This window comes from Cetorhinus maximus, chromosome 19, assembly GCF_964194155.1.
Source record: "Cetorhinus maximus chromosome 19, sCetMax3.hap1.1, whole genome shotgun sequence".
Taxonomy (NCBI): Eukaryota; Metazoa; Chordata; class Chondrichthyes; order Lamniformes; family Cetorhinidae; genus Cetorhinus; species Cetorhinus maximus.
This window is the reverse complement of record NC_135897.1, coordinates 66,697,782-66,723,483: the sequence shown is the minus strand read 5'-3', so window position 1 is coordinate 66,723,483 and position 25,702 is coordinate 66,697,782. Positions and strand designations below refer to the sequence as shown.

General features: G+C 37.8%; 1 protein-coding gene across 1 annotated transcript in view; it reads left to right on the top strand.

The window, feature by feature from the left end:
* The window catches only part of psmd1 (proteasome 26S subunit, non-ATPase 1), a 118,547-nt gene that overhangs the window by 26,595 nt on the left and 66,250 nt on the right, over window positions 1–25,702 (top strand). Inside the window, exons 8-16 of the mRNA XM_078563988.1 lie at window positions 1,162–1,228; window positions 2,999–3,136; window positions 3,221–3,309; window positions 4,094–4,172; window positions 6,803–6,976; window positions 7,584–7,695; window positions 8,766–8,962; window positions 10,320–10,415; window positions 12,569–12,633. Of these exons, the coding sequence (XP_078420114.1) occupies window positions 1,162–1,228; window positions 2,999–3,136; window positions 3,221–3,309; window positions 4,094–4,172; window positions 6,803–6,976; window positions 7,584–7,695; window positions 8,766–8,962; window positions 10,320–10,415; window positions 12,569–12,633 (1,017 nt within the window). The remainder of the gene's footprint in view (window positions 1–1,161; window positions 1,229–2,998; window positions 3,137–3,220; window positions 3,310–4,093; window positions 4,173–6,802; window positions 6,977–7,583; window positions 7,696–8,765; window positions 8,963–10,319; window positions 10,416–12,568; window positions 12,634–25,702) is intronic.

Genomic DNA, 25,702 nt, shown 5'->3' with positions numbered 1-25,702 from the left:
GTGATTACTCACTTACCAATGAGTAGGCATGTAACAGCGGTTGAAATAGCTGTTAAGTAACAAACAACGTCTCAAACAAGATAATATTTTGATTTGTGCATAGCGAAAGGGTATAGTGGTATTGTCGCTGGACTAGTAATCCAGAGACCCAGGAAAATGCTCCGGGGACCCGGGTTCGAATTCTGCCACGGCAGATGGTGGAATTTGAATTCAATAAAAATCTGGAATTAAAAGGCTAATGATGGCCATGAAACCATTGTCGATTATTGTAAAAACCCACCTGGGTCAGGGAAGGAAATCTGCCATCCTTACTTGGTCTGCCCTACATGTGACTCCAGACCACAGCAATGTGGTTGACTCTTAAATGCCCTCTGAACAAGGGCAATTAGGGATGGGCAATAAATGCTGGCCGAGCCAGTGACGCCCACATCCCATGAATGAATGAAAATAAGGGCATTTGTTCAAGTATTGAGAGAATGGGTTGGGATCTGCATTCAGAGTTTGATCTAAAGTTTGTCTCTGCAGTGTTTTTGAGTCTTTGGAGGTGTTCTACAGTAGCCTTCATATCTGTATTGCATATAAATAGCAAAGTGACTTGTTTATAAAAATCTGGTGGGGACGTTTTGAGGTTGTATCATTTCTATTGAGTTGAAATGCAATAGAGAAGTGTGTTCTGATTATTTTTCTGTCCGTAATCTGTCAAATGCAAAGGGATCATGTTTGGCTTAGTGGTATCACTCTTGCCTCCTATGTGGAAAAAGTTGTGGATTGACACCCCACTCCAGAACTTGGACACAAGTTGCATTATCTTCCTGTAGCTTTGTCGTTTGTTTAACACTCTTCAATGGGAAGTACGACTGTAGTTTATTGATATTTGAAATGTTAAAAAAATGGACTATTGTGTTGCTATTGGCTGTGTTGGCGCATGTTACATTTCCCGACCCTCCATTTGCACTCAGCTGTACATAGAAATGGGAAACTAATGTAGCCCATGGTTGAAACCCAGAGATAAAATCTGAAAACTTACTTTCCTTTATAGCTGAACTTTGAACCTAGAATGAAGCGAACAAAGAGAGGTGGTTTAACCTTAAAATAATTTTTTTTTAAATGGACAACCAACTGATATTTCTCTCTGATAACAGTTTTGAATTTTTCTTCCAGTGAAGCTATGGAGACGGATGAAAAGTTGGGAAACTCTCCAGTAGCATCCGCGAAAACAACAGAATTGGTGAGACGATAAATAGGATTGAATTGTGTTTCTCCACCACCTTCCCTGCCCCTTTCTGTTGGGAAATTATACACCCATTGTGGGATCTTGCTCTACCATATGAATCCCCCAAGCAAGATGACTGCCTGAGGCCTCCTACAATGCCAATTTGTAGCAGGCTACTGGGTGATGTATAGCAGGGACAGAATCACTAGCTTTCTGTTGTTGTTCTCTGTCTAAAGAAAAATGCTTGGCATCATGCTTCAGAATATTTTCACCATTTTTCCAAAGAGAGGATTTGAAACTCAGGCATTTTTTATTGTATTTTTCAATTAAAATATATATATATATATATTTTAAAAAGCACGAGGATGCAACGTATTTTATTGTGCCAAATTCCCCCTCAGAGACTAAAACTGTTAGTTCATCTGAGTGCCCCCTGTCTGTGCCTACATCCCCTTTATAAAAAAAAATCTCCTTTTGCAGAGGTTTTTCGAAATGAAGGCAGTATGAGGCAGTCAGATTTGCTGAAGAGAAAGCTCAGAGAGGTCTTGCTGAGATGATAGGGCTAGAAGCCCTGAAGGATAGAAGTCATCGTGTTTATGTCAAGTAAGACAACCCACTAATGCGAGCTAGCGTACGTTGCTATTGTGCAGAGATGTATAATATGGGTTGAATTAAGTGAGTTCAGTGCAATAAAGGAGCTTATTGCTAACCCTGTTCTTACCAAGTGTTTGGTCTATCTTTGGACAGATTGAAGAAACATTTGCAAAGGATTAAGTTAGCCAGTTCAGATCACAAGGGGGTGCTTTTGTTACATCATTGGGTTGCACTATTATACAAGTAGATATAGGGTAGTGTCAGTCAACACCCAGGAAAGATGCTGAGACCACTTTTAAGAGCGACTGATATCACCAAATCTAGGAAGGTGCCAGACTTAAATTTGAAACATTCAAGCTCCATTTGCTTTTTGCCCATGAAAACTCGATATTTCCATGTATTTTGAACTGGAAAAAAGTGTGTGGAGAATTGTGGGTACACGCTCACACCTTATGGTTTTCATTAGGGAAGGTTCTATTTTTGTTTTGACCACTGACCAGTTTTGGAAATCACTATCTTGTCAATGAATCTGCACTTTCAATCAATATGTGTGCTATTGTGGACGGAGGGCAAGGCAGCAAATGGTGATAATTACTTGAGATAGGGGATTTTACTTCTTGTTTCGCTAACTACAAAGTAAAATATGCAAAATAATTTTATATTCTAGTAAGAAGTCTTATATTTTGTGCAATGCAAATCGTGATAGTTACCTGACATTATTGGTTGGCATATTGACACCTTAGAAGCATTCAAAACTGTGGTCCAATCCAGAGATTCAAACAAGTGGAGATTTTTTCATTCATTCTTTTTTTGAGTGGAGCTGACATTGAGTGGAACCTTCCCACCTGCCTTCGCTTTTGTGTGTCCAATAGGGGAAAGATTATTCCTGGAATCAGAGCAGGGAAAAGCTGTTTCAGTATGTGAGGCACAGCATTTTGATGGTGAGGAGGAAATAAGTGGATAAAAGGAAATAGGCCTCTGATGTGAACTTATAACCCTGAGAATCTCAGCAATTTTCAACTCCAAAATGGGTGTTTGTTTTAAGAAGAAGGCTTATATAGGTTCTGCAACTTTCCTTTCTCAAGCTCATAAATGCATGGAATCTTGTAGATTCTAGAAACATGTACTGTATGTTGTTTTAAAAAGCTCTCAATGCTTTTGATAGTCAGAGGTTTGTCTTTTATTTTTCAGACTGCAGAGTCCAAGGCCTTGCAGGATCAGAACACAAAAATGATAAAAATACTCAGTGGCGAAATGTCTATTGAGTTACATTTGCAGTTTTTAATAGGAAGCAATAACACAGATCTTATGATATTAAAGAACACAAAGGTAAGAAACTGCATTTAACATTCATTTTAGAATTTGAGTAGCCACTTTTGTAATGTAACTTATTAAAATTTATCTATTTGCTAGGATGCAGTCAGAAATTCAGTTTGTCATACAGCTACCGTGATTGCCAATTCTTTCATGCATTGTGGAACAACGAGTGACCAGTTTCTCAGGTAAATCAAAATGCAATATAAATTTATTTGTTAAGTAGTGAGATTAAACAAAATATAGTTTTGTAAGGACAATGGCAACATAGCTAAATCTTATCATAAATCCACAGGTAATAATGCTGCAGAATTCTTAATGTGTTATTGGTTGGGATAGAAAAACCTAATGGGTTGTGGAGAATTTGCATGTGATCATTATTTTGCTTTGGAAGGTACCTTGATGTGCATCGTAATAGGCTGTCAATTACAAATTGTGAAAATTTGCCAGAATTAAAATTATTTCATGCTTGTTTGTCCTTCATATATGAGAATTCACCAGGATAGTTCTTTTTCTTTTCAATACTACAATATAAAATCAAAAATACTGCAGATGCTGGAAATCTGAAATAAAAAGCAGAAAATGCTGGATATACTTAGCAGGTCAGGCAGCATTTGTGGAGAGAACAGCAGTTAAATGTTTCAGGTCTGTTACCTTTCATCAGAACTCCGTTTTTCTTTTGTTTCTCATTTTGCTGAAATGAATTGCGGCTTCACATAATGTGGCTCACCAATGGCTGAGAGTTTACCCAGTGAGTAGTTGAACCATCCAGACTGAAACTAACCCAGGTTTGGTTCTTAGTCTGCTGAATTGGCTGATGATGAGAGTGACAATCCAGGTACTGCATTTAGGCCCTGTACCTGTGGGTAAAGGAGAAGAAGGAACAGATGAAACTAATGCAAAAGTGATGATAAGTGGGAATACATTGTGAGGGAAGTGTCAGATTCACAATTTAATTATTTTGTTTTCTAGGGAGAATCTTGAATGGTTGGCAAGAGCCACCAACTGGGCTAAGTTTACAGCAACAGCCAGTCTGGGAGTCATCCACAAGGTAACTAATTGCAGTCCAGTCTCAGGAAGAACAAGGAGCTGGATCTTAAATAAGCTGCCCTAAATTTTGCTCTGAGTTTTTTTTTCATTTTTACCTTAACCAGACCAATTGGTATTTTTTTCTTTTGTTTCTCTTTTTGCACTATTTCTCTTTTCACACACTCATGCACTTTTTTCTGCCATTAATAACAGCAATTGGTATTTATATAGCGCCTTTAATGTGATAACGTCCCCAGGTGGTTCAGAAGAGCATTACAAAACAAAGTATGTCACTGAGCCACATAAGGGGATATTACAGGCACAGTGTCTCAAAACCAGCAACCTCTGGACTGAGGTCCTGCCGGAATTCGGGTCAGGAAGTTCAGGCTAAGAGCGGATTGGACTAAGCTGTGTTAGGTGGAGTCAAGGATTGCTTGGAACACAGGAAGAGACCGGCACACAATCAGCGAAGCAGATAACTAGTTTGGTACCACACCGCGCCAATGCAGCGCCTAGCCGAATTGTCGAGTTTTATTTTATTTTGCTTTAAAATTGATGCATGGCACATTCTAAAAATGTCTGGTTTTTGTACAACCATATTTGAGACACTCTATCTGTAAAACAAATTATAATAGAATTACAAATATTATGTTGATGAAGCATAGTAAAATCTTGAAACGTTGAATTGGTTGCTGGGATGAGAGGGCTGTCCTATGATGAGAAGCTGAGTAAATTGAACCTATACAGGCTGGAAATTAGATCAATGAGAGATGATCTCATTGAAACGAAGAAGATAAAGGAGCTTGGCAGGGTGGACACTGAGAGGTGCTTCCCATGGCTGGGGTATCTGCAACAAACGAATACAGCTTCAGGATAAGGGGACAATCATTTAGGATTGAGATTGAGAAATTTCTCCCCTCAAGGTTGTGGATCTTTGGAATTGTCTACCCTAGACAGTTGTGGCACTCCATTGTGAGTCGATTTGGGGCTGAGATGAACAGGGCTTTGGCCTCTCGGGAATCATGAGATATGGGGAGTGGACAGGAAAATGGAGTGGGGGCAAAAGATCAGCCATGATCATATTGAATGGTGGACCAAGTTCAAAAGGGCCTATGGTCTACACCTGCTTCTATTTCTTATGTTCTTATGAAACACTGCCTCCATCTAACAACAAAGATTGCAAAGATTTATTTCTTCTCTCTCTTATCCTTTGTATCTGCTATCTTAACTACACCCTATGAATCTATTATTTCCTATGTAGGCACTAACTACCTTCAAAATTCTTGCCATTTGCAGTCCTACACTTACGTTATTCACAGCACAATATTACATTGCTATAGCCTACATTTTCTATCACTCATTATTTTGCCAAGTAAAATATTTACTTTTTTGTGGTCTGCAGTTAGAATAAAATTCTGAGGACTATCTGATAAAGCACTGGGTAAATATATATATATATTTTTCCTCATGTCTGTTTTAATCCTTATGTCTTTATGAACTGCTCTGGTGCAATTTTAAGCATTAAAGGTGCTAGATAAATGTAAATTGTTGTCGTGCAATACTAATGTAGTTTCATACCCGATCCATAAATTACCGAAGAGTGTGAATTCTGCCAAGTCAAATTCATTAGACTTATCCTAGTCCTTCCTCTCTCGTGCTTTTCTCTCTCATTCTCATTGCACATGAAGCATCATGTCAAATTTTTGAAGGATTTTATGTCTTTTTTTGGGGGGGGGGGGGAAGTGACAGAGAAGATAAAATAGCATGCACATCAATGAATTTCCTGGATTGTCATTTTAGTGGAAATTGTCAGCTGCCAAGTGGAGAAGGCTAGGTAAATGGTTTTCAAAATTCAAAATTACTTTGGATTTTGACAAGTGTGTTCTATTGGTTAATTTGTGTATTTTAAAGCCAAATTGGGAATGGGAGTTATCTGCGAATAACTCATTCCTCATTTGCCCCGCTTCCATTAGGTAATTTATTAATGATTCATTCATAGGTTTCACCAGGCATCTTCTGCTTTTCTGAACAAGTGGAAACAGGCCATCATTACTATACCCTATTCTATCATGACTTTGAATGATAAATCTGGTTACTCTTCCTAAAAACAGTGTTTGCAAGCTCCAGTGGAAAAATCTCCAGTTGCTGAAATATCTCTTATATTTGCAATCTCTAATCCTTGGTATCATCCTAGTGAACCCATGTTGCACCTCTTCCATTACTTTTACGTCCTTCCTATAATGGATTGCCAAATATTGTATGCAGTATTTCAGCTGTTGCCTAACTAAAGTCTGGTACTGGTCCAGCATTACTTTTCTTATTTTTACATTCTATGTCTTGTTGATGCAAAGCTAAGGATTCTATTTGCCTTTTTAATGGTCTTAATTACTTGCATTTATCATGCTTTAATGACGTGTGTATCTACTCATTAAGGCACCTCTGCTCCTTCATTCCAACTAAATCATGTCATTTATATGTGTATCAATGTCATTATATCTGAACATTGTATAACTTGTTTAATTAAGCTACTGCTCTTGATATTCCTCGGAAGATTTGCTATGAGAGAAATAATGAAAATGCACATATATATTTGTATTTTTTAAGGTAATATTTCTCTGAAATCTATATTGTGGAATTCTGTTCCTTCTCTAGGGTCATGAAAAGGAGGCCTTGCAGTTAATGGCAACATATTTACCGAAGGACTCTTCACCTGGCTCAGCTTATCAGGAGGGAGGAGGTCTGTATGCCCTCGGTCTCATCCATGCAAATCACGGTGGCGACATCATAGAGTATTTGCTCAACCAGCTAAAGAATGCAAGCAATGACGTAAGTGCTAAGTGCATTTAAAGACGGTAAAGTATGCATAACAAAAGCTCTTGAGGTCAGAACTCTAACTGAGCCACAATAACCACAAAATTGTAAAAACTTTGCATTCAGTGATCATCACTTATTGAAATACACTGGGCCAGATATGGGTTATTAACAGGACATATATGTGGCTTTATATGTGCAAACAGTAATGTACATTATTAATTGTCCTTTCTGTTGCTATACAGGTTGAGTTGATTCTTCATTTACCAATTTATAGTAGCAGACAAATATTAAATCTTCTGAAAAATCAGCTTCAGTTTGCCACTATAGAGAACTTGAACTAATATTTCTAAACTGCTGTGCCAACTTGGTTTAAGTTGGTCTAACCATAGGTTAGCTTAATTTGTGGCACAGGCCTCCACCTAAAACATGACCCTGTCCTTGGAAGGATCTGCATTTCCAGTGTTAACTTAAGACGATATTAAAAAAAGCTACCTGTTGTCATAAATTTGGCATCTTAGAAGTGTTTGTTTCTGGCGTAGTTTGCAAAATAGCATTAGTTAGTTTCATTTTACTGCCTGTTTTTCGAAGGAGTTGATTTTGACACTTTTTTCGCCTGTAGATTGTACGTCATGGTGGGTGCCTTGGTCTTGGTTTGGCTGCACTAGGTACTGCTCGACAGGATGTCTATGACCTGCTCAAAACAAACTTGTACCAGGATGATGCTGTTACTGGTATGGAAGCAAGAAACTTTGTCCCAAATGAAATAGCAAAAAGTTAAAAGATATGTGGTGTGTTTGTTACACTGTTATGCTGCTAAATACATCTTGAATTTCCATTCTAGTGATTCTGAATTCCTTTTCCACATCTTTCTCCCCCCCCCCCCCCCCCAAAATTTTAAAAATCATCTCAACAACCATTGCCATGCAGAATGAGCAGAAGATTGGACTTCCTGAGTAGTAATATGCTGTTTGTTGCTGAGCCGTATTGCATACTGTTTGGTGCTCCATGATGCATGTGCAACAGATGATCTACTTTAATTTTTGTTCTGGTTACAGGCCCACTTTGAATTTTGTTGTAACTGCTGCTTTCTGAGAGTTTGTATTTGGTTCAAATGCTAGTTTGCTTGCTTTACAAACAAATTACAAGGCTTACTGTTAATTTGCAACTTGCTATCTTGATAGTGTAGATAAGCATCTTAGCTATTTGCATTGAGAACAAGAAGTTGTATATACGCACATTTGAATTCCAAGCATACTTCACCACTGGTGGTGTGAAGTGGGTTCCACCACATGTTCATATCTGTGTGAAAATACTGAGTGAAAAGTTTACATGCCTCCCAACGAAAGGAGAGGATCATCTCTGGACTGTTTTCACCAACGAACAGTTTGATCCAACGTATATTGGTGTCTCAAAAATGTGCTTGTTCACTGATTCACTTGTACTTTACCATTACAATAGTAAACATCTTTTCCAAAAATATTTTGCAGCACCTTTCTTCGTGCAAATGCCCTTAGACAGCAGGATAATTTTATGGTGATCCATTTTACCAGAACATTTTACCTTTCTTAAGCCGGAACTTCCTGTTCTTTATGGTGTGTAAAACAGCCCTGAATTGGAAAGCATGTGATATGCAAACTAATTTTAGAACTGTTGATCCATCAGTGATGGGTAGATTTAAGACAAAACTCTAGTCTATCTGATTTGGGGAGAAAAAAATATTTTTGCATTTTTATTATTAGAGTAGCAATATTTTTATGTCCTGACTTTCCATTTACTATGTTAATTTTCCTGTCCTCTTCAGGTGAGGCAGCTGGTCTGGCACTGGGACTCGTCATGCTAGGCTCAAAGTCAGCCCAAGCAATTGAGGATATGGTGGGTTACGCTCAGGAAACCCAGCATGAAAAGATTCTTCGTGGCTTGGCAGTAGGCATTGCTATGGTGATGTATGGCAGAATGGAAGAAGCAGATGCTCTGATTGAGAGTCTTTGTAGAGATAAGGTATGGGTAAACATTGGTAGCTTTTTTCCCCCAAAATATTTCTTCATCTAATTTCTTTTTGTATTAATTGGTGTGACCTGAGTGAGCTGTCATGGCTTGTGTATTATAGAATTTACAGTAGTGTCAAAGTTTGTTTTCTATACATTTCAAATAGAAGTTTGGGGCAGAAATTTGCCCTTTGTGGGCGTGCAGGCCCCACCGGCTCGGCGGCGGGCGGACAGCCGACCCCTGGCGCTGAAACGGGGCCCGCTCCCAAATTGCTGACGGGAAAATTCTGGCCTTTAAGTGTAGGTAAAATAGCACTTTAGTTCTGGAAGCCAGCAATGGATAATCATCACGTGTGTGCTTGTACTTGAGACTATCAGTTTGTGCTAGCTAATGGTGACGATTACTAGTTGAGCATTTTTTTATTTTGCATTGTCTTTAAATAAAAAAATGTGTTTTCTACAAGTATTGTAGTGACAGTGCACAAAGTTTAAAAAAATAGAAAATTAAAAATGTTATTAACATGTCCCCCTCATGTGACAATGTCACACGAAATGGGACATGTTAATAAAAAGGACATAAACTTTTTAAAAACGGACATGAAATCTCATCCCGCTGGGGCTCCTGGCCTCCCCGCCAGCCTTAAGGTTGAACGGGCAGGTCATTAATGACCATTGACAGGTCGGCGGGTGGACAGCTGATTTCGCTGTCCGCCTGTCTTCCTAAAAATTTAAAGGGACTGGGATGACGTCGGGGGTTCCTCCCGATGTCATCCCGTGTCATTTTCCCATCAGTGAACGGGCCCCACCCCCAAATTGCTGACGGGAAAATTCTGGCCTTTAAGTGTAGGTACAATAGCACTTTAGTTCTGGAAGTCAGTAATGGATAATCATCACGTGTGTGCTTGTACTTGAGACCATCAGTTTGTGCTAGCTAATGGTGACGATTACTAGTTGATCATTTTTTTATTTTGCATTGTCTTTAAATAAAAAAATGTGTTTTCTACAAATATTGAAAAGAGAGATGAATTTTCCTTTTAGACAATTGGTGGTAAGAATAATTATAACATAAACAAGTAATGGATGAAACCAACTTGATGCACCCAATCCACTTCTTCCAAAGGCCCATGTTCCAGCTAGTCCATGTACTATAATCCACCTATTTAATCTCTTGAAGAAAGTTCTTTGTAAATGCACATAGAGATCCTAAGGTAATCAAGTAAAATGCCAGACTATTTAGTTACAATTAAGTACTTTCAGTTGTTCAGAAAAGAGTTTAGTCTTGCATTTTTTTATTCAGTAACTGTTGTACACACTAATTATACTTGTGTTTCATGATTGATGTATTTTCTGGGCACTTGTGATCTGTACAGGACCCCATTCTCAGACGTTCTGGAATGTACACTGTTGCAATGGCATATTGTGGTTCCGGGAATAATAAAGCAATCAGAAGACTGCTGCATGTTGCTGTAAGAAAAGACATTATAATTTTAAGAAAAATCAAAAAAATTATTTAACGTTATTTTGTTCTACTGTAACCTGTTGGATGATTGTTGCTTTTCACCACTTCACCTTTCTTGAAGGTACTGATTCTTAGAGTCTGGGTACAAGGGCACTAGCATCCTCCTCTTAACCATGCTCCATATGTAAGTCTAGACAGATTAAGCAGTCATAAGAAAGAAATAATTTGCTTTTTTGTAGTGCTTTTCAGGGCCTTGAGATTCCAAAATGAATTACAGCTATGAAGTACTGTTGAAGTACTTTTGAATATGCATTGTTGTAATGTAGGAAATACAGCCAATTTTCACACAAGATCCCACAAACAGCAATGAGGTAATGAGTCTTGTTTTTTGTGATGCTAACTGAGGAATAAATATTTGCTAGGATACTGGGAGAACTCCCAAGCTATTTGAAGCAATGCCATGGGATCTTTTACATCTACTTGAGGAGGCAGAGAGGTTTAATGTCTCATCTGAAAGAAAGCATTTTAATGCGTGTAGCCCTCTCTGAATGCTGCACTGAGTACACAGCATCACCCCCAGACTTGATTCTATTTTCACTTATACACGTATGCACTTTGCAAAAGGAGTCACAGGAGAGGAATCAGCAGCTGAACCCTGACTTTTTTCTCACTTCCCCAACCCACAACCTTCCTTAGCATGTGAACTCTCAAGTCCAATTGATGTCAACCAATTACTGCTCAAGTCACCACAAGCCAAGAACTAAACTTTGACTTTCTGATCCAGATTTTTCAGTGGTGCATTGAGAACTACCTTTATCCACTGGTCATTTGGTAGAGTTAATCTGAGTTATCTTTATACTGGCCTTGGATATGAGCTACTTGCAAAGTAAGTTGTCCTTGATAGTAGTAGCATGTATGGGGAAAAATGAGTATGTTTTGCTATTTAATACAGTCAAAGGGTCTGCTTTTAAAAAAAAATTTAAGTCTTTACGAGTAAGAAGAGAGCACTTGAGACTGTTTTTTCATCCAGCAAAAATATCTTTATTTTTAATTGTGTTCATTCAAAACATTTGATAAATTTGTACATGGAAAAAGTGACCAGATGCTCAGTGGAAAGTAAAAGTTCTGCGATATGCATTAAAATTCAAATTAAAACTCAAATTCATATTCATATAATATAAAATGTTTTCAATGAAAGGCAGCCTATTAATTTGAAACTAGTTTCTTAGGTCAACAATCTAGAGTACAGTCAAGTATCCTGTTTGCTGAACATATCCCCACTCCCCGGCTACATATTTGAATGTTCAAATTACTTGCAATACAGGTAACCTTTAACAGAGCATGGATTGCCTGCCTACAACATTATGTTCAAATGGTATTAACATAGTTTGGGATAATTGCATCTGTTAAATCTGAATTATGTGGCACGTTTCTAGATTTCAACATTCAGAGCAGCACCCACCGGAATATAAGGGAAGAACTTCCATTTATACATTCCCTTTTCAGATCTTTAGGATATCCACAAATGTTTCACAGTCAATGAATCACTTTTTCAGGACAGTCACTGTTATGAAGGCAAATAAAGCAGCCAATTTAACATGACATAAGCCCACAAAATAAGATTGGTGACCGGATAATCCATGGTGGTGGTGGTTGATCTTATCATTGTGCTACTGAAACTTTTGCATTTCATCTAAAAGGCAATATCTCGGACAGTTTAACATTTCTTCATTCACAGTACCTGTGTCAGGCTATGTGCTCAAGTCTGTTGAATGGAGCTTGAAATCCCAATTTTCAGGCTTGGAGGTGAGAGTCTGACTGCCAAGCTGTCTCTAACCCTTTGAGCCAGGACAGAGGGAGTGGTATATACTGAAATTTTGGGGGGAAAAGAGATAAAAATTGCTTGTAGCAGAGTTTCCATTTAAATAAGGCACTGATGGTACAGAGCACCCAAGGTTCTTCAGCTGAAATTCACTTGAGTTAGCATATTCTGAATTCTTCGCTATAATTACATTATATGTAGTGTTGACTGTACTTCAGTCAATGATTAGAAATGTCTTGGTGCTTTTATTTCTGATACTAACATGATCATTTCATTGAAAATGAGGCTTGATATTGGTAAAGACATGCCTCAAGATTGAGTTTTCTTTGCTTTTTCAGGTGAGTGATGTCAATGATGATGTCAGACGTGCTGCAGTAGAGTCACTTGGATTTATTTTATTCAGGTATAGTGTTATGTTGAATTATTTTGGTGCCGAATACAGTGACTTAAAATGACAACGACGGTGTTTGTATTATAGTTTGCCATTCTACAGCTACTCCTCCTCCTGCCACGTGATGGTGTGGGTTGATGCGTGTTGTACTACGGGAGCAGTGTTAGCCTCTTATGGTGCCTTGGTAGAAAGTGTTTCCCAAATACTGATTAGTGAAGGCGCTTGTGTATATTCATAATGAAATTCATTTTTTGTGCATTCATTTTTCTATTTCTCTTCCCAGACATTCTGTCATGGACTGTTTCACCATATTTTACAAAGCTTTAGTTATCTATCATTGGTTTGAATTGAAGGGAATCATAGAATCGTTACAGCACAGAAGGTGGCAATTTGACCCATCATGCCCATGCTGGCTCTCCTAAGGAGCAGTTCACGTAGTGCCACTCCTCTGCTGTCTCCCTACATCCCTGCATATTCCTCCTTTTCAGGCGTTTAGAAAATGTAGAAAAGTTTATGGCACAGAAGGATGCCACTCTGCTCATTGTGTGTGTGCTGGCCAAGAAACAAGCCACCCAGCCTAATTCTATTTTCCAGCACTTTGAAACTTGATGTCATTTTAGACGAGTGATAACATCCTGCTGAATAGTTATATTTTGCTAAGATAAAAGTGGTTTTTCTCTTCCCTTTTGGAAAATATTTAAAGTCTGTGTGCTCCACTTGGCAAACCTCATTTTGTAATCATTTGAGTACATGATAGAGTTCTATTCCCTTTGAAATGCTCCTATTCCAGCGTCAAAATTTATGAAGAACCTAGATATCCTTGAAAACTTTGTCAGGTAGTTTCTCCACTTGCGAGCAGCTTGATTATAATTTGTGTTTTGAAGTGCTGGTGTCGGTACCTGGAATGGCGGTCTGGGTCAAGTAGTGGAGTCAGCGGGCCTGGGCTCTGCTGTTATAATTCCGTATGTGTTTTATTGTTACTTTGATAATGAGATGACCATTAATTCTTTAAAATTGTTTATAGTGTGAGGAACAAGGTGCATTTAGTATTTTTTTTACACCTTCTACTCTTGTTATTAAATGTACAATTAGCTTCCATATTTTGTGGTGTGTTGCGCAAAGTTTACTCTGGTACTGAAATACATGACACGAACATACAAGAACAACTGGCATGAAACGGCCATCTGGTCCATCAAAGTCGACACACACACTGACACTCAGACATCGCTATCAGAGACTTCCTACCTACCAGCAGTCATATTAGAGAAGCAAAAAAAAAGTGATAAACCCAATTATAGGAATTATAAAATTCCTCTCCAACCTCCCTGGAAAAATAGACCCAGGGGACTGCACAGATTATGCTTTATTTAATTTTTGAAAGATTTAATGGTTTCTCCAGACCAGAATTTATTTGGGCTTTCTAGCACCCACTGTTCTAGAATGTTGTACTGTTTATTTAGAGACTCAAATTCAGAATCTTGAATGACTTGCATTCAGCCATCCCTTGGAGTGTACTTCTGTAAGTCTTGATTAAGTCATTTGGAGAGGAAAAGAATACTGGTGAAGGGAGAGGGAAGAGTTCTTGTATCTCACTCTAATATAGCTCCTGACAGGTTGACTAAGGGCCATTTAAAAGAGGAGATGTTGCACATCATCATGGACAAATATTAATTATTCACTGTATGTAGTAGTCACTTGGCTTATTTTCTAAGAATACCAATTAAAGCAAACACAACTTGCTACCCATATATTGGCACTGGAATTTTGAAGCGGATGTTGTGGTAAGCTAGGTTTGGTGTGATGTGAAATTTTTGGAGATGACTAGGACTTTTATAATCTCAGTCTGATATTTAAACTAGTTGCTTAATAGTAAATTAGAAAACTACCAAATGCTGCAGCTGGGCTTTTGAAATTTTGAATGTTCTTTCTGAATAAAACTGGATTTTGTTCTGTTTACTAATGAATGTCAATGGTTGCATGCTTATTCTTAAAAGCAAAAATAATTACAGGCTCAGTTTGATTCAGCAAATGTTAATTTTAACCAACATGTTTTGAACTCTATCTAGAATGATCTTATGGATAACCTCAAAGTAAATACAGCGGATAATGAATTTTTAATATATGACGATGTGGGGTCTTCTGTGTTAAATTATTTTTCCACATATGGTTAACTATAATTTATTGAAGGAGAGAACTTTTTGATGATCCTATCTCTTTAAATTTTGGTAATGCTAGACTTCATGGATTCAAAACTTGAGTAATGAGCTGTGATAATTCGTGTAGTGATAGTTTACATTCCTGTCTGCCTGAATTCCCTTAGAGGGTATGGTGATGGCGTCTGATCTGATTTGTTATTGCATAGTCCAGCTATAACTCTAGACCACCTGAATACCAAATAACAAATGTCCAAATGTTCTAGGGTAGGTGCCAGCTGTTTCTGTCTTCCAACAGGTTTTGACTAGAGAGAATTAAGGCTAAAAGAATCATATGTTCTGTCATCACAAATTTCTGTATTCTTGAAGGAGTTTGAGATTATTATTTGTAATTCAAGGTTTATTGTTAGATATGCCACCTCAACACAGAAAAGTATAAAATCTTCAAGCACACTATGCTCCAAGTTATATTGGGGACGCTCTGAAAGAACAACTGAACAACTGAAGAAAATATTGCGTGAGACTTGGATTTTAGAAAAATCTAAAACAAAAAGCTTTTAACAGTTCAATTGTTTTACTTGTATTGTGGCATCTGCTTAGAATGGAAGTCCTCAAGAAGCCGAGCAATATGAATTGTTTTGTTTTATTTTGCATTAGCTGTGTTGTTGTAACCTGTGGTCTTGACCAAGAAGACTTGCTGGACAAAACTGAATCCACTTGAAGTTCACTAACATTTCCACGTTCAAAATGTGAGAGAGAATCAGCTTACAGATATTGAGTTCTACATTAAGTAACTTTTTTGATTTGCTAGGATTTCAATTACCTTTTGTAGAGATCTATATTTGGTTTAAAGTATATGTAATGGAGCAGGTTTCAAACTCTTTGGAATCCCTTTGGTGTGATTGTGCTTGGGATACATCCTTTCATTGTAGCCACCAATCAGATTATGTTTTGCAAAATCAGTCTTCCCTTCCTGGCATACTTCAGTATCCCTCATCTTCTAAATTTTCAATTTAGACAGACCATTATCCATCCCCATTTCCTTCAAATACTCGTGATGTCTTATGTCTTATTGATCCATTGACATTGGGTAATGGATCCACCCAATGGTCTTTACCATTTGGCCATGGAAATTACCAAATTAATTTGATCTTTACCAAAATACAAATTACCCTGGTCAGCAAGTTCATCATCACAATAACAGTTTCATAAAATAATTAGTTTTGCAATATTTGAACAACATAAAACTCTCTCAAATGCATAAATCAATAGGGGATAACATAAGCTTTCACGTGTGAAAGGAAAATACCATAACTGAAAATCACTATCTAGACCATAAAAGTTGACACCAAATTCATAAAGGCCTAATGCTGTTACAAAATTTGTATATTACAAAAATTGCATTTTAATGTACTGCAAAGGAAGACTTGAAACCATTAACAATCGTTTGTGCAGTAATAGTTGGAGAATCACTATGCTGTCCCTTGGAGCAATGGAATGCCTTTTAATTTTTAAGTGCCCCTGGCCTCAGCCTAGCTGCCAACTGTTTTGAAGAGGTTATTATGTGACGGTAATATTCAAAAAGATACAATTAAACTTTGTATGAACCATTTTTTTCCTTCAGTTCTGAAAGAATGACAGTTCAACAGGACAAGAGAGAAAATCTGAGGAATAGTGATACTGCCTTTCCTATCCCCACAGTTGTGCCCTCTGGAACACTCTGTACCTCTAGCACACGTCCCCAACCACCACCATTGTGGGGTCATGCCTTCAGGCTCCTATGGCCTATGCTGGAATTCTCTTACTAAAACTCTCTGCCTCTCTACTTTCTCCTTTTGACCCTCTTAAAGCACCCCCCCCCCCTCCAAACACACGCACACAGTATTGCTTTAGACTCAGCATTCATTTTTTCATTATGCCTTTGTGTAATACTTTGAGATGTTTTTCATCTGGCTTAAGAGTAGCATTGGCTTAGTTTTCAGGAGATGGTTGCCACCTGGCTGACTTCTGTGAAGAATATGTCTAGCATTAGGTTATGTAAATCTCAAAAATACATTCTTTATCAGCAACCAAAACTAAAAATACTGCATGGAAAAGGGTGACTAACAAAAGTCTCACTGTGTTAAATGACTACGTGACGGTAATATTCAAAAGGCGTTACAGTTTTCACACAATTAAACTTTGTATGAACCATTTTTTCCCTTCAGTTCTGAAAGAACGACTGTTCAAGCTGCGAACCTGGTATACTGAGGAATATTGAAAAGCGTCAACGGACATTTAAAATAAATAGGCTGCCTTCACAATATTTCTATTGAAAGTAAATTGACAAACCCAAAAGCCATTTGAAAGGCAAATACTATAATTTAAATAACTAAGAATGTTACAATAATAATTAACTGAGGAAGTAACTTATATTACAACAGTGTCTTGGTCATCTTTCACTTCTCAATACAGTTCTATTTTGGAATGTGAGGAATAAAGGGGTGAGACTTAACACTTGATGGGTGGTAAAGGGGAGGGTCTCTGGAATTTTCTGCAGACACTCTAGGGATGGGGAGCTATCCAAGAGACCTATTGCAAGAAACCAGGGCAGTATTGCATAAGCCATTGAGGAGTTTTGAGATTATAAATGTCGCTAACTTTGGTACTGAAATAAATGGGCAATCCACAAAGGAAAATATGTACAGAATGCCTGATACAAGTAGAGAGCAGCGATATCTTTGGTAGAACATGATTTCCAATACAAGAACCTTAACAGACCATCACTGTAGCTTAGTAAATGAAAAAAGCATGTATGACTCCTGTTAATTGTTACCCAAATAGAAAATATTTGTGCGATCTTTTCGATTGGAGTTTGGTCTTATGTTATTCATTGCCAACATTGAGCCCTGTACATGAAGAATGGCAAAGTAGATGATATGGCCATTGGCCCACATAAGTCAATTTAAAATAAATTACAGGGCCAAGGAAGTCTGAAATTAATCTAACACTAGATCTTCTCAGTTACTGGAAATTGAAAACCTCTTGTGACTGATCTAAAGTAAGTAACCAAACAATTACTTAACAAAGTTTTTACAACTTGGTGTGTAAAACAAAAAGCATAATTAGAAGGATTCTAATGGGAGATTTATTTTTCAGATAGCATTGATCCTGTAAATAGGGCGTTATTTTAAATGTGTAATGTATAGCCGTTGAACATGCTGTAAGCCATTTATACTGTTTATGAGATACAATTGAATGTGACAGGATATCCAATATTGAATTTAATGTGAATAGATCAGCACTAGTCATGCAGTCATATAATAATTATCTCTGTTTACAGGAAATATCCTGATAGATGGCTTGACTCTTGTTAATAATAATGATTACATGCCACAGATTTTTTTTTTGAAAGTGAATAGCCAAGGAATTTTTGTATTGCCTAGTAAGTGGATTGTCATAGTGTTTGATGTTGTTAATGGAGCAGAGAGGGAGAACACCTGATCAACTTTGCATCGATGCATAGCTGAAAAGAATAAAATCTGCCCAACTCAGTGCCATGGCCTTCCCACCCCCCTCAAACTTCCGTATTTTTGAATGAAAATTTATTTAAATGCAGGTAAGTTTGCTTATTTTCCTAATAGTAATGTTGTGATAATTTGCATGATGTTGCTTAAAATGGTTTTGCTTTTTGGGCCCTGACCTCATTTTCAGGAGAAAATGATAATGATGTTTTCTAAACTCCCTACAGAGAATTATGGATTGATATTTTAATTTTCCCCTTTCAATTTCAATGTTCAGCCTGATTTAATAGTAACCAGCAGATCTTGTATGATATTTCTCATGGAGTTGAAAGTATACAATGTTTCTAAAAAAAAAAGGATGTTTATTCTTTGTTTAGAGGGGCGAGGGTAACATGAGCCCAACTGATTTACAGTGATTCGAACAAGTCAAATTCCAAATTTAAAATTGTATTGTAAGATTTTACTGGTGCATTGGAATTCCATTTTTCTATTCACTATTTGTTAGAAAGTGTAGTGTCAGTTCCTCTGTCATGTACCCTCTTGTTCTTTCCCTTGCTTTCTCTGTCTGTCTGTCTGTCTGTCTGTCTCTCTCTCTCTCTCTCTCTCTCTGCCTCTCTCTCTCTCTCTCTCTCTGCCTCTCTCTCCCTCTCAACTATCTTTCCTTCTCCCAACCTGTTAAAATTTTTCTGTTCTCAAAAGTAATTAGGATTTGTAAAACTATACCTAGTGGATATAGCTTTTCCAATAGTTGTTTATAGCAGAAAATTATTTTAAGCAGAACTACTGGAAGCAAATTAAATTGAAATTAGACGATGGAATTTGCCATCATGCAAGAAGCAAATACTAGTCATTGTGTAACTGAACATTATGAATGTCTACAACATTTTTTACAAGTGATGGGGAAAACATGAGAGATTAAAGTAGCTTACTAGGTAAAGTCAATAGTCCAACATTGGTACAGATTGCTGTCCATCTTTAGAACAAGGCCCCAAGATAAATCCCATTTTAAAAGAAGGGGCTGTGGAAAACTATATTTACCTTCGGGCATTGACATTTTGACTATATCTGATATGTGCTTTTACTTCACTTCAATCACTTAACGTAGAGGTTTGGCCAAAAGATATTTTTGAAAAACAGGCTTGCCATGTTATTGTAGATTGAGGTTTAATTACATCAATTCCTCAGGCCAGAGCAGAAATTAAATTAATGCTAGATTTGCATTATGCAAAACATAACTCACTGGTGCCTCTGGAAGTCATAAGACTGCAACATGAATTAAAGAAAAGTGAATATGGCCACTAACTAACTAACTTTTGGTCATGGTCACATTCCCAAGCTGTAACTTGTTTGAGTGCCACTTTCACAGACCCCTTACATGGCTTTAACTGTGGCATATGCAGCAAGAAAGAATTAATAAAGTTGGAAAGCTATAGCTCAAAGCAGTTAGAAAACTAGCAACGTAAAACTACTATAGGCTTATAAAAACAATTGATCCTGAATGATCATCAAATGGAAAGAAAGCAGAGATGAACCAATCAAATCACTCAACATGCTTTTAATTTTTTTTGTTCTGAGTAACTGAGATTTCTATTATTCAAAATAAAGTTTTGAATTAATAAATGCGTTTCACAATATTAAATTTATGCATTAAATTGCATTTTGATACCATCTTTTGAATAGTTTACCATGAGGCCCGGGCTTCTCTGAATATTTTTCTCCAGAATAGCTGGAGAATTATCAATTTCCAATGTAGATAGTTTGACAAATTTTGTAACATGCACGAATAAGTGATTACTGAGTTCAAATAGAAGTGTGTCTCCCCTCATCCTGCAAACATTTGTAAATTTATCTGCCTCTTCCAAACAACTTTGAAACAAACTGAAGATTGAAATTTCAGGTAAATGTTACTTTAAAATATTAACTGCTTGTTTTCTGTAAGAACTGAGTTCACCTCTCAAGACAGCTACACAACACCTGCTATTGAACAACAGTGGTTTAATTTGTTATTAGAACAAAATCCGGACTCTTTATCAAGCATGTAATTCTTTCTGTGGGAAAGGTGAAGGTTTTTTGTTTTTTCAAATGATCTAAGTCGAGGTAGAAGATAAATCTGAATTATTGGGCTCTTCCAAATTGACTGCCATGTCAATCATGCCAAGCTTTTCTTTCCATTTTTGTTCCAAATTCAGTTAAAAATCTTTCTCTTTTTGAAAAAGACAGTAACTGCATAAACATTTAATGAGGTAGTTTTTGTTTATAGAAATATGTGCCAGACTCTGTCAGCAAAAACATGAATCACACATTGACTGCATAAAGTCAAGAGTTGGCTGAAGGCAAAAAGCATTAGGGGAAGAGCGCCAGTGGACCCAAAGGGTCATGGTCAGACCTGAGCGTGGCGGAGCAGCCCCAGTGGACTGCGAGGGGCTCTTAAGAATTTAGGTCTGCCTCAGATACTGGCCTTCAGTGATGTCAGTCATTCTCTTAAGCAGTCTGATCATGACCTTGAAAGAAATTCACTTCCATTGCCTAATGACGAGTGCAATAATGAATCTTAAGAAAGTAAAATAAAATATATTTTTGATTTGAACTGGATTTCAAAGCCTTGCCCCACCATACTTGTTCAATTTCTCCAAAGATAAACTAAGTTAACCCTGAGACGAAGTTGGATTTCAATCGTAAATTGATTTATTCCACAGTAGGTAAAATGCACAGGACAATGAATGTCACTTGAGACAATCACTACAACTTCTGTGAATGCACTATTGCAAAAAAAAAGGGACACAGGAATACCAGGCCATATTAAAATAAAAGCAAAATAATGTGGATACAGGAGATTTGAAATAAAAACAGGAAGTGCTGGAAGAAAGGTCATATCAGGTTCGTAACCTTGACTCTATTTCTCTCTCCACTGATGCTGCCAGACCTACTGAGATTTTCCAGTACTTGCTGTTTTACACCAGACCACACTGATGGGTACCTAAATCGGCTTAAAAGCCTAATCTCTCTGTTCTGTGACCTAGTGTCCAGGGCATTAATTTGTTCCCTTTGCAACCTTCTGTTATGCAGATTCTTAGTGTCTATGTTCTGAATTTTACAAACCTGTCACAAACTCCCACATGTGGATCGAAAAAGATTTCCAACATATAGATGTGAAGTGTGCTCAATAAGCAGACACAACCAACAAATTTTCTATTATTTGGATTTCTTGAGAACATCATCCATCTTTTGGTAAATACCGTGTGTTGTTTATCAGTACACAACTTGGCACACAGCTGCCTTGGGAAGCTAACTCCTTTTTTTAGGAAAACTTTTACTTGGAAGTGCATCTTAACTTGGTCTTTTTTGTTCCTGATCCTTTGCATGAAAAATATGGTGAAAGAATCTTTAGTTGTAATATTTCAAGGACCGTTTAGCCCTCATTCTCTTTGGTCCTTCGCCCTCTCCCTCTAGCTTGCTGACTCCGACATTCTTTTCTGCGGATCCCAGGGTTCACACTCAGTGCTCAGCTTCGGTAATGCTCTATGCTTCCAGATCTTCAGACCTGTGGGTGCTCCTAGAATCAATGGCTCTCTCTGGTAATAATTAATTAGTTAAGTAAAAACTGTAAATGCTGGAAGTGCTCTGATCTGGCAGCATCTGTGAAACAAGGTAGACAGGGTTGTAAAGAAAGCTTTTGGCATACTGGCCTTCATAAATCAAAGTATTGAGTATAGGAGTTGGGATGTTATGGTGAGGTTGTATAAGACATTGGTGAGGCCAACTTTGGAGTATTGTGTGCAGTTCTGGTCACCTAACTACAGGAAGGATATCAGTAAGATTGAAAGAGTGCAGAGAAGATTTACTAGGATGTTGCCGGGTCTTCAGGAGTTGAGTTACAGGGAAAGATTAAACAGGTTAGGACTTTATTCCTTGGAGCGTAGAACAATGAGGGGAGATTTGATAGAAGTTTACAAAATTATGAGGAGTATAGAAAGAGTAAATGCGAGTAGGCTCTTTCCACTTGGATTAGGAGAGATAAACATGAGAGGACATAGCTTTAGGGTGAAAGGGGAAAGGTTTAGGGGGAACATTAGGGGGAACTTCTTCACTCAGAGAGTGGTGGGAGTGTGGAACGAGCTGCCATCTGACGAGGTAAATGCGGGCTCACTCTTAAGTTTTAAGAATAAATTGGATAGATACATGGATGGGAGAAGTCTGGAGGGTTATGGACTGGGTGCAGGTCAATGGGACTAGCGGAATAATATTTTGGCACAGACTAGAAGGGCCGAATGGCCTGTTTTTCTGTGCTGTAGTGTTCTATGGTTCATATAAGAAATAGGAGCAGGAGTAGGCCATTCGGCCTTCCAAGCTTGCCCCGACATTCAATAAGACCATGGCTGATCTACCCCAGGCCTCAACTCCTCTTTCGTGTCAGATCCTCATAGCCCTCAATTCCCCGATATTTCAAAAATCTATCTACTTCCTCTTTAAATACTTTAAGTGATCTAGCCTCCACAACTCTCTGGGATAGAGAATTCCAGACATTCACTATCCCCTGAGAGAAGAAATTCCTTTGCATCTCAGTTTTAAATGAGTGTCCCCTTATTCTGTAACTGTCCCCTAGTTCGAGATTCCCCCATTCCCCACATCTTCTCAACATTTACCCTGTCAATCTTGTACGTTTCAATAAGATCACCCCTCATTCTTCTAAACTCTAATGAATAAAGGCCTAACCTGTTTAGCTGTTCTTGATAAGTCAACCCTTTCATCCCAGGAATCAGCCTAGTGAATCTCTTTTGAACTGCCTCCAATGCCAGTATATCTGTTCTTAAATACAGGGACCAAAACTGTACACTGCTCCAGGTGTGGCCTCACCAACACCCTGTACAGTTGTAACAAGCCTTCCCTATTTTAAACTCCAACGCGCTAGCAATACAGGCCAAAATTCCATTTGCCATCTTAATTACTAGCTGCACCTGCACGCTAACCTTTTGTGTTTCATGCACAAAAACACCCAGACCCCTCTGTACTGCACTTTTTGGAGTCTCTCCATTTAAATAATAGTTTGCCTTTTGATTTTTCTTACCAAAGTGCATGACCCCACACTTTCCTACATTAAACTCCATCTGCCAAGTTTTTGCTCACTCACTCAACCTGTCTATATCCCCTTGCAGATTCCTTATGTCCTCATCACAACATGCTCTCCCACCTACTTTTGTATCGTCAGCAAATTTGGATACATTACACTCTGCCCCTCCTCCAAGTCATTAATATAGACAGTAAATAATTGAGGCCCTAGGACTTATCCTTGTGGCATTTGTTATGTCTTTCCAACTTGAAGAAGATCCATTAATCGTGACTCTCTACCTTCTGTGTGTTAACCAATCCTCAATCCATGCTAAAACATTACCCCCACTCCATGAGCTCTTATGTTGTACAATAACCCATTATGTGGCACCTTATCGAATGCCTTCTGGAAATCCAAATACATTACATCTATCGGTTCCCCTTTATCAACTCTGCTTGTTATATCATCAAAGAACTCTAACAAATTTGTCCAACATGGTTTCCCTTTCACAAAACCATGTTGACTCTTTGACTGCGTTAAGCTTTTTTAAATGTCCTGCTATTACTCTCTTAATAATGGACTCTAGCATTTTCCCAATGACAGATGTTAGGCTGACTGGCCTATAGTTTCCTGCTTTTTGTCTCCCTCCTTTCTTGAACAGGGGCGTCACATTAGCGGGTTTCCAATCCACTGGGACCTTCCTGGAATCCAGTAAGTTCTGGAATATTTTGAACAATGCCTCCACTGGTGGAGAGAGAAATAGAGTTAATATTTCAGGTCCATGTCCCTTCATCAGACTAGGTCACCAAGCTGAAATGTTAACTCGGTGTTTTTCTCTTTCTCTCTCCAAAGATGTTGCTTGACCTGCTGAGTATTGCCAGCATTTTCTGTTTGTTTTTTTCAGATTTCTAGCATCTGCAGTACTTTGCTCTTGTATTAATGAGTTCAGCCTGGGAACATACAGCCTTTGTTCTTAGTAAAATTTTCTGACCATGAGCAATTTTAAAGGATATTGGGAGCATGTGTATTTAAAATCCATTTTCTCTTTTAATTTGCTATGTCCTCGCTTTGCTTGTACAAAAATGTTATAAATAATTATCTCTATCTCAAGTATTCACTCAGTCTTCATTCCTACATACTATATATCCTTCAAGGCAATTGTTCTGTGACATTCTAGTAACATGTTGTGAATTGTTTGAAGTTCCAGTATTAATAGTTGAACATAAACCCTGGGAGCAAAACCTATAGTAAGAGTACATAGCACGAAGCACCACAGACATCGTGTTTGTCTAAAGTGTTTTCATACTGGAGTGTTTAATATAAAACAAAAAAGCTTTTGGGCTGAATGTACCTTAGAAATTTGTAACGTTAGAAATGACAAAGTTGGAATCTAGAAAGAACAATGCAAGATCTCAATGTATCTATCTGCAAGCACCATTTAATACATAATGTACCCTGAAAGTATTAAGTATGTAAACTTAGCTTAATTGGACAAAGGTTATTTGTACATTAAGTCAAAAGAATAATAGTTTTTATCAAAACTGATTTCAAAAGAGGATCGAGATGCCTTCCTTCTACCTGGGGAGAAGAACCTTAAATGCTGTTCATTCGGCAGCCTAAAGGCTAAACAGTGCTTGCTTAAAATTTCTTATTTCTTCTTGTAGCTGTAAACGTTTATCACAGATCTTGTCTTTTATCTGATGAATCTGTAATCTCTGATGAAGATAGAACTGGGCAGCCCTGTGGAGGCATTAAAGTGAACTGGTTTGCTCTAGTAACAGGTTTGTCTAGCTGTTTTTCACTTATCAGTCTGCTGCCATAGACCAGCAGTTGAGGAAAGCTAATACCGAAATCCTAGGGCGAATTGTTGTTTCATGGGGTTTTAGTTAGCAAGAATGCAAACAAGTAGAATTTGCATCAAGAAATCCAGACAGCCCAGGTACTGATGTATCTGACTCACTTAATTCACATAGCGAGACTTAATTTGTTTAGTGCTCGGTGAATTTTTTTAATGTTTGAGAGATGTTTTGCATCTTGTGGATTTGAGTGGTTTTACTACATATTGTAACATTTTTGTATCATTCAGTTACTGACTGTAACAAGGCACCTGAAGTGATATTCCTTTGTTTACAACCAGGACACGTCATTTGTAATCTCTGCCTATGTAATTCAAATTTTATGTTCAGTCACTTGTTTTGATTGTCACTCCTGACCCAAAACTATTACTTCTATCTCTCTTTTGTTGTTCTTGGCTTCTCTTGGGGGGCCCTTCACTCTGGGTAACAGGAGGGGGAGAAGACCAATCATGCCACCTTTCATTTACTGCTCTAGGCTACTTTGCCATCCACCCTAATCACTATTGCTCTACTTTCCTACTG